General features: G+C 47.2%; 1 protein-coding gene across 16 annotated transcripts in view; it reads right to left on the minus strand.

Moving 5' to 3' along the window:
• TEAD1 (TEA domain transcription factor 1) overlaps nt 1-13764 on the minus strand; it is a 267284-nt gene that overhangs the window by 55729 nt on the left and 197791 nt on the right. For 12 of the 16 annotated variants that reach the window (XM_057553374.1, XM_057553377.1, XM_057553375.1 and 9 more), the window contains 4 exons: nt 3938-3949; nt 3026-3160; nt 1851-1897; nt 883-944 (listed from right to left, as the gene is read on the minus strand). In XM_057553374.1, coding sequence (XP_057409357.1) covers nt 883-944; nt 1851-1897; nt 3026-3160; nt 3938-3949 — 256 coding nt within the window. The remainder of the gene's footprint in view (nt 1-882; nt 945-1850; nt 1898-3025; nt 3161-3937; nt 3950-13764) is intronic. The other 4 variants (XM_057553369.1, XM_057553368.1, XM_057553367.1 and 1 more) reach the window with 1 other exon arrangement.

Below are 13764 nucleotides of genomic sequence, written 5' to 3' on the forward strand. Positions count from 1 at the left end.
CAACAGGCCCGTCCACCAGAGTCAGGGGTGGAGCTGAGCCAGGCAGTGGTGGGTTCTGGCGGAGGAGCCCAGAGGCAGGGCCAGCCGGAGAAGCGCAATGCACGTGGCGGCTCTTTCTAAAGCCGGCGCCAGCTCAGGTTAAGGGCTGTGGCGTGAGGACACCTAATCCTGGGCAAAGGGGCCTCGCTGGGGACCACGGCAAGAGTGACGGAGAGTGGAAGCAGGTGCTGGCCAAGATCTCCTGTGAGACAGAAAAGGCAGGCGACAAAGACCTCCTGTGCTCAACCATCTCCTTCCCTAAGGCTGCAGTCGCCAGCACTGTGGAATACTCTCTTGGAATGCTCCGTGGTGTCGGAGCAGAGGGCGACGAGCGAATGCACGGCAGCCTGGGGAGTCTCTAACGGAGAGAGTCCCACTGAGCCTCTGCGCATGCGTGCGGCGGGAGGCAGGCGGGCCGGCTGGGTCCCCGGTTTCTGGTTGGGCTTCCGTGTAAGCGCTCCTTTAAAAAAGCGTGCTCGGACTTGAAACGCACTTTTCTGAGAAAGGGTGAGTAAAACCCTATCTGCCCTCAAGACTGGGACTGCCCGACGTGGCCTGTTTATGACGAGGGAGGAACCATAGCAACTTCCCCTTCCAAGGATGACCCAGGGTCCTGAGTGAAAGTGATCAGGCTTCCTGTTTTTTTAAAAGCCCATCAGAAGAGCTCTCTAGAGATGACCGAGGCGAATCAGGACCTGGGAGGGGACACCCCCCGACCCTCCTGAGCTCCGGGCTAGCCCTGCCTTAAGGAGGGTGCCGGCGAGAAGGGGGCGTCCATGGCTCTGCAAGTGAGGGAGGGTGTGCAGCTGTGGAACAAAGCAAGAGGGTCCCGCAGAGACTCACCTGGAATGGGGGCTGTGACCGCTGGCTGGATAGGGTAGGCCTGCTGCACGAAGGGCTTGACGCTGGAGACAGAGGACGGAGAGAGTCAGAAACCACGACTGCAGCAGCGGCTACTTCCCCCTGGCCTTGGCCTCCCAGGGCTAGGGACCCACCTGGGGGCCCGCCACCGTAAAGTTCCCTGTCTGCAGGTGGTAGCACAGCCCAGGCAGACCTCTGCCAAGACAGAGACCCAGGTATGCTGTCCATTTGAGACGGGCCAGCAGGCTGCTGGGGACCAAACCACCAAGCCTCATGCCAGTTCCGGGGGACGAGCTGGACAGACGTCAGCCTGCCTTGCACGTGCTGTGATATCTACCTCTGAATCTCTCTTCTGATCCCTGCAGAGACCGAGGTCAGTGGTCACCATTTCCAGGCAAGGATTGGGACACGTTTCAGGCTCTCCTTCTCTGGGCCAAATAGCTCTAGTTCTTTTGAGAATATATGGGCAGGAGTTCCTTTCTGCTTTTATCCCTAGACTGCCCTTATCTTCCGGCTTACTGAGCTTGCTTCCCTTGCCCTCAAAGCATCAGTAGGATTTTCTATTACCTGCCCCCACTACAGGGAAAGCCGGAATACAATGGGCTATATATAGGATCACCTCCACTGCCCTCTCTCAAGCAAGCACTTTCAGGAGGACCCCAGGCTCTGCCCCCCAAAGCCATGAAGGGATGGAGACCCCCCTCCTGTTGCCAGCTGCACGACCGCTAATACTTAAGGTGGGAGTGAGGTGTTTACACGTCTCCCGGATCTGAGCAGTCTCTTTCCTGCTATTTGCCTCAGTAGATAACAATGGGAGATGACTTCAGTGATCTCAGGTTAAATCTCCCTTCTCCTCCAAGCCTGCAGGCAGTCTGGTGCCAGGAAACCTCTACCCGGGGTGGGCTGTGACCAGCCCCTAGTTGTCACTGCTGGCCCCTCCTCAAACTTACTCTTGTGAGGATCCAGGCTGTCCTGTTTGTATCATTCCCGGCCAGAACTGGAAGGCAAAATGCAAAAAGCTTCAGGGTTATGAGTTCACCTCAAAGCACTGCTCAGGATGTCTATGCACTGTAATCTTTGCTAAAGACAGTGGGTTCAGATCATCCACCAGCTGCAAAGTGACCTTCCCTAAATGCAGATATGGTCACTGCCCTGCAGAAGATTGCAACCTACAGCTCCCTCTGGCTTTTCTTCCAGAAAATCTCCCGGAGGGCAGGGACTAGGCAGCAGCTCTTCAGCGTTCACCTGACACCCAACTGAAATCTGGGTGTACTGCAGAGGGTTCAAAAATATCTCATCTGACTGCTTTACCCATGTGCCTACCCACCCTTCTCCTCCTCCCTCCATTCTGAAATGTTTCCTGTGTAACGTGTGCCTCCACAGCTCCCAGCACGGGGAGAGGACACAGCTTGGAACGAGAGGCCAGAAGCCTGGAGCAGCAGTAGAGACGCCTCCTTTGCTGTGAGCTCTCCTGAGCTTTCTGGTGCCTGCTGACTGGCGGCCTGCTGGAAAGGCAGTAGGGTGTCAAGGGAGTCAGAGAGCCCTGGGTTTGAGTCCTGACATCGCTAACCATGTGATTATGATCAAGTTACCCAAACTCTTGTTTTGTTACTAATTAACCCCAGTTTTCTCATCTGTAAAATGGCAATAACAGTAAGAGGCATTTAAGATTATTTTGAGGATTAAATGAGATCATAACATTAAGCCCTTGGCAGGTGCAAAATGAAAATGATAATAGAATACTTCTGTCCCTTTAGGGGTTAGTTGCCATAAAGTGACCCTGAAGACACAGGAACAGAGACCAAGGGCCAGGATTAAAAAGATAGAGCCGAAGAGGCAGATAACAACCTGGAAGGGCACCAAAAAAGTGATACTTAATTCCACGTCTTCAGGGACTAAGCTCCTTCCCTCTCCTTCTCCCTCTCTTACTCTCCCCCCTCCCTCTCCCTAGCTCCATGCTTTCTTTCACCATTTTGCACCCAGCAACAGGGCACCACAAAATGGTCCTTACCCTCTCTTACACCTGACCCAATTAACAAGAAGTGCCAGGTGGATGGCTTTGTGCTTGGCCACGTGGACCCCGTGCGCTCAGGGGCCATCATTATGGATCCAGCTCACGACTTACCCCCGGCGCCCCCGGGAAGGTGGGGCGTGGAATCCCTGGCAGCCCCAGCTTGTTGTGAATGGCAGTGGCTGATACGATCTGGGCTGACGACATGGCGGCCATGTGCTGCAGGGCCTTATCCTTTGCAGTCTGATCCTTGAAGGTGACAGTGACACACAGAATTAATACACAACACATGGCTACCGGGCAGCTTAAATAGGCACAGCCACGAGCACAGGGACTAAAATACAGAGCCACAAAAAAAGGCCAAAAAAGCAAACATGCACAGATAAATAAACACAGCCAGAAGGCTAAAAACACGCTCAACCTACTGTAACTCTGAACGTTTACTGAGAACACCCAGTAGCAAGGTTTAAAAAGAAAAAATTTTTTAATCCATTTTCCAACAGAATGGGAAGCCTCTGAGAAGAGTGGACAATGTATTTATTTTTCCAGCTTCCAAAGGGAGATGTCTCCAATTACTTAACAGACTCAAGGAGAGGGAAAAAAAGGCCCTGCTTTTAAGCACACAGATGGGAGGAGGGTGAGAGAAGAGGCGTGGTTGTGGATCTGGGGTAGGACCATCGCAGAGTGCTGGGAGGCCCGTCTGTGTGCTCGGCCTGGGAGCCCTGGCACACACCTGGTGGGGAGGCTGAGAAGCAGCGGGGCGGCGGGGCGATGAGGCAGGGCGATGACGGGGCCAAGCAGCATGCTGGCGGGGGGCATGCTTTCTCAGGTATCCCCGCCTGCGTCAAAGGCTAGACAGGTTCTTTCCTATAGCCAAGGACACAGGGGATGCTACCAGGTAAGTGGTTTCCCCTTTTCCTAAAAGGGTCTTTTCTGAAAAAGCCAAGGCTGATAACACACAGCTAGCCAAAAAGTCTGCCAAGCACAGCTAAAGTACAGAATACTCAATTTGGTGAAAATACTTACCATGCTTGTTACCTGGATACAACAATAAACAATTTGTTAAAAGGATTGCGTTACAAAGGCAGGGTTATTCTTCTTCTTAGTTAAAAAATATATACGTATACAAACACATGATACTTGGGTACAATAAAATGCGTAGGAGCATGGGGTTTTTTTTCCACATTTTAGGAGAAATGTGTGACCCAGGTCCTATCTAGAAGGGCAATTATCAACAACCACAACTCCCAACTCCTTTGAGCTGGTTCTGAGGCTTCCCCAGTACAGGTGGAGAAATGGTCAGGCCCCTGGTGTGGGACAGGCCCTGATGGTGGGGCAGGGCTTCACACTCAGTAAATATGTCGAGGGTTCTGGCTGCTTGCAGAAGGTCTATACACGCTATCCCAGGCCCGGACTCCATCAAAGCAGGAGCAAAATGGTGACATCAGAGTAAAAAGAGCGCTCTCCCCAGCTGTCATTCAGAGTTCAGACAGAGAGTGAAGGTCAAGGGAAGCTTCAGGCTAAGACACTGAGTACCAGCTGAGAGGTGGCTTCAGTGTTTACAGATTTACCCAAAGGTGATGAATAAACATGCTGAGGCGCCAAAGGCAAGGCCAAAAGGAGGGGGGGGGGGGGAATCAAAGCCTACAAGTACTAGAAGGTTCTAAGGAAGATCAATCAGGTGGTCCCAAGGTAGAGACACCACTTTGCCCAGTAACTGCCAGGAGCACCATGTGAATTTTCAAAAAGCTTATATTAACCCTTGAAAAAGAGCTTAACATTTGCATAAAATTTTATATTTTATACACTTCTCTGGCTCTCAACTGAAAAAACGAGCCTCATCTAACAGCTATGCAGGGATACAACTAAAAAAACGAGCCTCATCTAACAGCTATTCGGGGATACACATGGTCATAATGAGTATCTGTAAGGGCACTGCTGCAGCTGAATGACACCATGAGGGCTCCGGATGCCTGCAGGATTATTGGTCCCCAGAGACTGAAGTGATGCCTTTGCTGCCTCTGGTCAGATGGCATTCTTCGAGTTGAAGCTCCATTTGCTAATCTGCTGAACGTTCTAACCTGAAGCCAGCTTTCTCTGGTAACTTTTTTTTAAAGGCCCGAAACATTTCAGACACTGAAATGCCAGGAAAAAAGACAAATTTTGAAGTCAGTAGGATTTTATGATAAACTGACTGTGTGTGTGCAAATGCCCTACAGCCAAACTGAGCCTGACACATACAGATCTCAGTGCCCGTCAGTCTACCCTTAGCTGGTCCTGCAGTTCCACCTGCCACCTGCCCCGCCATCCCCTCAGAGGGTAACCCTGGTATAATGAACAGGAAACCTGGCTCAGTCACACTTCCTTCCTTCTCTGTCAAGAGCACCTTGACATCAATACAAGCTCATGGGTTTCTCTTTGGACCAGTCACTTTGGACTCCAGTCCCCAAGTCATGTAACCCTTAATAAAAGGATATCAATACCCTCAAGGAAACCAAAGGAATGGCATAGGTATAACCACAGATGCCTTCCCCAACGAGCTACAAGCCTTACAACCTCTCCAGGGCCCAGGTGGGGGGAGCTGAGAAAATGGCAGCCCAGGCTGCTTGCCTGCTTGGCTGATGCAGACTGTGTGGAATAACTACAAAAGAGCTGTGGGCTTGGCTCTATTCCAAAAGTACATCATGGGGCCTCTCTCAGACCTGAGACTTCTGTGTTTATGAAATGCTGATGACAGGGGCGGTTCTGCTTGCCCAAATACAGAGTGCGTTTGTGCACACTTGGGTGCAGTGACCAGGAATCAGTAAGTCCAGGTCCACATGGAAATAAGTACCTACATCTCCACAACCCACTCTTACTCTATTAGAGTTGCTTGAGATGTTTCCCTCTGCTAGGCTGATTGAAAAGTTCTTCAAAACGTTCACAGAAGTTTGATACTTTTCTTTTCTAACAGGGTAATCAGTCAATGAGGAAAGGAGAAAAGTCATCACCTTTGCTGTTTATGTCACATAGCTCCAGACACTTCAGAATACGGTCTTTTTCTTTTGTTAAATAAAGTCAGGTTTGACTCTCTTATTACCCAGCATTCCACCAGGTACCCAAATGAAAACAGAAGTTCAGAAGCAGAAGAGCAAATCAATTGCTTCGAGCACACCAACTTGCTCTATGCCAGTAAAAGGCGTACGTGCTGGGGGAGTCTGGAGACCTGGTTCCAAACCTGCCCTCCACTTGACATTAATGTGCTGTATTACCTTGGGCAAATCACCTAACACTAATTTTCTTCAACTACAAAGGAAAGAGTTGTACTTTATTTTCTAAAGGTCTTCTGACTCTAAAAGTATTTATAGTTTGACATCCATTATAAGCAAATACATCTTAATACATATAGCTGAAAAACCACTAGTGAAAAGACAGCAGGATGTTAAAATTTGGGCAGTTCTTGGCCACCTGTCCTAATAGAGAGAAAGCCAAGTGCAGAGAGGAAATTTTATCTCAAGTAGAGGTTCTTTCTGCACTTGACCTACCTATTTGAGAATAGGCAATTTTCTACAGATGGACTAAAATGTCTACACCAGATATTTCCCACTTTTTGTAGTGGTGACATTCGGCATACTCATTTAATTTTATAATATCTCCCCTCTATCTATGATATACGATGGAAAATTAAGATTAAAATTTTTTGTTTAAAATCTAAAGTAACCCTGCAGATAATAAGCACCACCAGGGAGATCTCGAAATCAGAACTGAGAGACTGGCTGTGGGCCTACTTATCCTGAAATGGGAGTACTGAAGGACACCGAGCTGAGAGATTTCAATGGAAGGATCTCTAAATTGTCATTTTCAGCCTAGAGATACATGCCTGGCTTTGAAGAAATTATAACTCTCAGTGTCAGACCTGAGTAAATGGCTTCTCTGTGTCCTTCTAGTCTAATATCCTGGACTTTTAAACATTCCACTCGATCATCACCACCCAACCCCAGAATAAAGGGGGGTGGGGGGGTCGCTAATCCATCCAAACAACAGTAGCTTAAGTAAAATCAAAAATACATGCTACATTTGTACACCACATTAATTTTATTCTAAGATGTTTTCACACTAATATTTCTGAGATGTGGAAGAGATTTACAAAGGGTGAGCACATTGTTTTATCTTGAAAAACTGTTATTAAGTCAATACTGAGTTATCGTCTATGATGTCTTAGATTACAGGAAATACTGAGGGCATGCATGTGTACATACGAGCATGCACGAGGAAAAAACGTGTCCTAGGAAAAAGCTTGGACAACTTCATATTCACTCCTTTTTACTGATTTTAAGCCCTTCTATTCCTAAGATTATAAACAATGAGGCCATAAAAAGCCGAAGTGGGGAAAGAAAAGGCATATCTCCCTTATCCAACCAAACCCAAACTCAAGCCCACAACCTGGAATGTGGAAAATATTTATGGAGCAGGAAACATGGGTCTAAGACTGTTGATGGAGTGCTAAGAACAAACAGCCCATGTGACCTGAGACTGAGGGCAGACGAAGCACTCCAAGGCAGGGTGCACGTCTCAGTACCCACTCGACTCTCTTCCTGCCCCATTCCTGGCATACCGCGCTGTCAACGGCCTCAATACCTCTGCCACGCGGGGTCCAGCAGGCCATGGCAGACATAAACTTCTCAGCCTGAAGCCTTTCAAACTGTTATTGTTACTAAGTAAACAGGCTTTCATATTTCATGAAGCAGGGCAAGGCTGCCACTACAACTCTGGGATCAGCTGACTACCTTCCTCTTGCTGCTGAAATGTACACAATGTTTGGAAAATGTCTTCATGTAATATCCATGACAGGAAGGCAGCCTATCACAGATGCACGTGGCTGGAGTGGTGCGCCCTTCAAACTCAAGGACATTTTATGAATCAGTGTCCGGAAAGTAGGGGACCCTTGTTCCCCCCCACCCTGTTTTCTCAGCTTTTAAATATTCTGGGGAATCAATTATCTCATAATTTTTAGGCATTAACCATAAACACATTTTAAAGATAATATAAAATGGCACACGCTTGCATGTACTATATTATAGGGGCTACATATGAAATCTGAATGAACAGCATACTAAATCAATATACTCCTGCTTATTCAGGGGCCATCATCTCAGAATTTAAAGACTCCAATCTAATTTCTTCATATGGAAGTCCACCAATACATCAGGAAAAATATGCACAGTCAAAAATAAAAAAGACCATGGATTCAAAAACTTTTGATAGCTATTAAGTGTTTTTCTCCAAATATACTTCTCTCAGCAATATAAAAATATAGCACATGAGAGGAAAGATAGCAATTTGCTTGCAAAATCACTTTTTCAGAAAAAGACAAAACAGAATACTTTCCTAAGAAGTAATTTTGCAGATGTTGTTTCTAATCTTGCACTATGTGTATTCACATGACCTCTGCAATTATTAGCAGTAGCCCTTAAGCAGATAAACATCATAAGAGTCTATGATGGCTTGGAGAAAGGATGGAGGGCACTTGAATTTTTCTAGCCATGATCTCTAATTTGCTTATTATTAGAGAAAGCAGGAGTAAATACAAAAGGGCCTATTTCGGGCGGGCAATGGCTAATGCCAAGGAGAGAAGGCCCATTCATGCTTCCCCTGACTTGCCATGTAATGAGTAGCAATTAATTCATCTTATTGTATTTCCAAATGCCAAAAACTCCATTCACATCAAAGAAAAATTTTTCAAGGCTTTTACCATTGTCCATTTTTAAATGTACTGTTCTATATTTAGTATTTTATAATTGTCAATAGTGTTTCCTTTAATTCTCATGTGGGGCTCAGCATCATAAAGGATTGCAGACAAGGATCTGTGATTTGTAGGTGTGCCTGATGACTCTCTACCAGGAAGCCTGGGATTTAGGCCTGCTGATGCCAGGTCTGGGTGTTGGGGAGAAGGCACCCACTAACTTTAGCCCCTTTCCCCGTGAGGGACAGTAAGAGGCAGGAGGCAAATCTCCCTTGAAAAGCCAGAAAGTACCAGCTCCCACCACGCATCTTCTCTGTTTCATTCAAACAGGCAGACACAATGAAAACAGGGCTCGGATGAGGGAGACAATGCAAAAGCATCTCGAGTTAGGGCACTGAGCCCTCATCCTCCACCGGCGAGCACCCTGTAAGGAGGCAGCATGACAACACGTGGAGGGCTTGGGCTGTGGTACCAGATAGCCCTGGGATCCAATTCAGACTCGTGACCCTGGGTGAGCCCCTTAGCCACTGCAAGCCTCTGCATCCTCACTTGCAAAGTGAGGACAACACCCACCTTCAGGGGTGCTTTGAGAACTGCATCAACCACTCTGAGCATACAGTGCCCACAGCCTTGCCATCCCGTGGACGTGCCATCTATGGGGCCCACATGACCGACCATCCAGGCTCAAGTCGCTCGAGAGCTGAAATGCTTAGGAGCCCTGGTCCTGAGTACATAATCTCTGAGCTCAATGTGATTGAGCACTGTCTATATTGGAGGCCAGTTAACAATGGGATTTCCCTAGGAAGGGATAAAAATGTAGAAGGAGGCTGTTTCTGTTGCCCTTAAAGAGAAAATCCAGACCTGGCTCCGCTGACATAGAAAGGTAAATGTAGTCAGTCCCCTAGTTTTACACTGTAAGCTCTGTATCATCACACCGTTGATGAGAGGTTCTAATTCCACCACATCCAAGCACAAGAAATTAACTGCCTCCAGTCTTGGTTTTAACCCAGTTAAATTAAAAACAAGGTAATGAAAATATTGCTGAGGAGAAAGAGTACATGTCATGAATGCAAAAGAACTCCTTGAAGATTGGGAGATGCCAGGAAAGGCGGTGTATCATTTCCCAAATCCTGCAGCAAGGCCAAGTGTCTTGGTGCTGGCGCTGAGACAAAGGAGGTGGTTGTTTCGGGCTTCTTTTGCCTTGTGTACTGCTGACAGCCAACGCCTGAACGAGCAAAGTGGCTCAGAGGGCCATGGGGAGCACCACTGGATGAAGTGTAGCGTGTCTTCCCTGTGGACAGGCCCATTCCTGGATAGAATCAGTGGTGACACGGCCAGGATTCAGCAGTGTAGACGCAGCAAAGCCCCAGCAAAGTTCTTGAACTCCTCAAGAGAATTAAATCAACAATTTGAACTTTAAGCTCTCTGCTTACTGGAAGGAATGGCAGGTTGGAAAGAATGGCCTGCTCAGAAATCAAATCACAAAGGCCACCAGGGCGAGAATGAAGAAAATGGCCCCGGGGAGCACATGGAGCTCGTAAATTAGTCACCAACGACTGGACACAATCAGGGAAGCTCAGGCTTTTTTCTGCTCTACTGGGATGATGCAATGTCAGCAAGTACAGGCTTTTCTTCAATACAATCCAGAGCTTGACATGAATACGTCTATTGCCTAAGATGTATTCCTGCTGAGGTTAGGGCAGAACAAAGACTTCCTTTACTCTTAGCGCTGTCTGGACTCATGCACTCACCAAAACACACCCCAAACCAGAAGTGGCCTGGTCCACCTTCAGGGGAAGATGAGGACAGTCCGCAAAGATGAGGACAGTCCACAGTGTGGTGGTGGCCTGCAGAGCTTGGCTGCGGCTCTCACAAGCCTCGGAAGCCAGCAAATAAAGGACCGTCTCTTTGCTGCTATCAGGGAAAGGAGGCCTCTGGGCAGGGACTGGACAACCTCCCAGGACAAACGAACATATAGAGACTCTGAGCAGGAAACTCTAAGTAGGAACTCTGAGTAGGAAAGAAGAGACTGTTTATAGCGCACGGAGAACATTTCTGCAGTCTTTCTACAAGCTGGGATAATAAATCCCTGGAGCTTAAAAAAAAAACAAAAACAGTTAATGACCTTTTGATGAATTAATGGTGAGTGAAATAATTCAAAGGTAGAGAATCATTTCTAAAGTTGCAGGCCAGGCCTCAGACTGTACCACACAAAGTCTTCTCAGACAGGCTGCTGTCTCTCACTGCTCAATCGCAGATTCCAATGAGGGGATAAACTAGGGGAGAGGGGGAGATGGAAGGTCACACATGAAACCGGCATGGGTAACACTGCTGTAGACCCAGCTGGTGACACAAGGTCCAAGGGAGATTTCTGAGTCAGCATCTGTGGAATTCCTCAATGCATGTTCCACAGACCTATAAGCCACCTGCATGCTGTAATTGCACGGATCCATCTTCTACTTTATAACTAGAACCAGGCACCTGAAGAGTGGTGGGCCAAAAGGATCATGTCTGGGCAGGGGCCAAACATGTGGTCCTCCCATCACCGAGAAATGACTCTCTTCTAGACCAGCGGTTATCACACTCTGACTTGTCTTTTAGACATTTTAGTCAAGAAAAAAAAAAAAAAGTATATATTTGATGTCCAATATTCTGGCACTCTGGCCACAAATGCCTTGCGGTTCCAATCCACCTTAGGGCTTCTGAATCTCACCTGCGCTCCGCTGGCCCCATCACCCTTTCCCCTACTGCCCCAGTCTCCCTGCTCACGGCTCTTGGTCTCCTCACATCGTTCCTTGACGTCTTCAGCTATCCCCTAGTTTTTCTTGCCCCTCGCATCTCTCTCCTGTGGTTGCAGTCTGTGTCCAAGGCCATCCCAAATTGTTGGCCAAGTCTATCCTAGCTCAGGCCAGGATAAACTATAGAGAAGAGGTCTCAGGTTGGTGCCAGTGGCTTTAGCACAAGTTCATAGTAGACAATGGGTAAAAATCTAGATTAGTTTTAGGATAAGGGCCAAAGGAGAAGAGATAGTTTTCACTGGATTTGATTTTCCCAGGGAAATACTAAACGGCAAGGAAAGACACTGATGGTGGGGGGCTGAGATTGGTTGAGGAAAGACAGTAGGTAGAGGAAATTAGAGAAAGTAAGAATACTGTTTTGTCATTTGATTTCTTTCAGTTAAAAAAAAAACAAAAACCTTAAAGGAAATATAATGAAAATAATCATTTCTGGATAGTACAAACATGAATGCTTAATATGTCATTCTCTGTACTTATTAACTTTTTGTTGTATTTAAAATTTAGCAACAAAAACTTCATAGTTAATTTTGATGTACACTCTCAGTTAATGGCCATTACTTTAAGAGAACCTGGTCTTTAATAACCTAAGTTTTAAATGCTGCCTTTGAAAAGTTTCAGTGTACAGTTTTCAGACTTAATAAGAATAGAACTTTTTAATATAATTCACTCTTTAAAAACAATGAGCAAGAAAGAGTATGCAGCAATCAGATTGGAGTGGAGTGGGGACCAGCCGAGGACGACAGTAAGGATGGATAAGAGCCATGGAGCACGGCCCCAGGGGTGCTCGGTCGGCCCCTGGTCCAGGCCCACATCTTTCTCCCTTGGCCTCTTAGAGCAGCCCCTGAATTAGCCTCCCTGCCTCCAGCTTGGCCTCACTCCTCGCTATCCTCTAAAAATGGTTGGAGGGATCTTTCCAAAGCATAACTGTGAACGACCCCTGCATGCTCCCCGTGCTCCTCAGATGAACCTCCCTCCTCCAGCCTCATTCCTCATTCCATGCTTCCAGCTAGATGGTGTTCTTCACGGTTCCCCCAAACCCCCCACCCCCATTATCTGTGGAAATTCTCTACCTTCCTCTATGCTTAGTTCTAATGGAACCCCCTCCACGGGGCTTTCTTTAATTCCCCCACACTCAGAATTAATCATTCTTTTCACTGCGTGGTCTTTGCACTGCTCTGTTAAATTTCTACTGCAGAGCCCCCTAGCTGGGGACAATCCACAGGGAATCTTGTATTTTCCCCAAATGTGGCCAAAAATAACAGAAAGAATGAGTGTTCCCCCAAAACAGAGACTCTTGTGTATTCAACTTTCCATGCCCAACATCTCCTAAAGGGTCTAGAACACATGGCTTCTCAATGGAACCATTACTGGACTGAATTAAGTAATCATTTCTGCACTTTTAAAGTTCAAATCTACACGGAAATCTTAAACTTTTACTAAAACAATTTTGTTTTAAACAAAAATTAAAATCCACACATTTTGGGGTGATCTGGCTCACAAACAAGCACTTTGAGAACCAATGCACTTAGCAGAAGCATAAAGCTGACCTTTGAAATGCATCCTAACAGATTTTCAAGAGCGTGACTTCTGTAGTTAGGATGACTCATCCACAACCGTGACATGAGAATAACCAGTCTCTCGAGCCTGTTTTCTTCAGAAGGATATGGCAGAACAGGCTACGGAACTTAGAAAATGTGGGCTTTAAGTGGGACCCCCAAGCTGTCCCATAAAGGCCGGAGGCACGGCTGAGAGGCGGGCATTTCCTTTTCCTTCTGCCTAAAGCAGTGTGGGTTTTCAAACCTTATTCAACAGAACCAGCCAAAGAGGCCACTGCTAAGGATGAGAGAGTGTGAGCTTTAAATAAAACAGCTTTTACTCTCTTATATATGGAAAATTTCAAGTAAGATTTCAATCTGAAATGTGAGTTTTGCTGCTTAAAAAAGGCTGGAAAACCACTAGCCTCAAGAATTCTCCTGCACCCTTCCCGGGAAAGTGAAGAGAGGCTCACAGGCACGAGGGTTCCCTTGGAAGCCACACCTGGCCCTGGCCCTGGCCCTGGCCCCAGGTGTGAGCAAACCACTTTTTCAAACTCCGAGGGAGGACAGGGAAATGAAACTTGGCTTCAGTCTTCACAGGAGGGCCACAGGCCTCTGTCCGCCCCCAGAGAACAGAAATCCTTTGACTTCAAAGCATGTGGAGAAATGGCGAGAAGCCCGGCTGGAAAGGCACGGCAAGGACAGGTCCGGAGATGGCCAGTCAATAGCTATCTCCTCCAGGAAGTCTTGCTGCATCGTCTCAGACAAAGCACGGCACCTGTTGGGAGTCTGGATACT

Source organism: Balaenoptera acutorostrata, chromosome 9, assembly GCF_949987535.1.
Source record: "Balaenoptera acutorostrata chromosome 9, mBalAcu1.1, whole genome shotgun sequence".
Taxonomy (NCBI): domain Eukaryota; kingdom Metazoa; phylum Chordata; class Mammalia; order Artiodactyla; family Balaenopteridae; genus Balaenoptera; species Balaenoptera acutorostrata.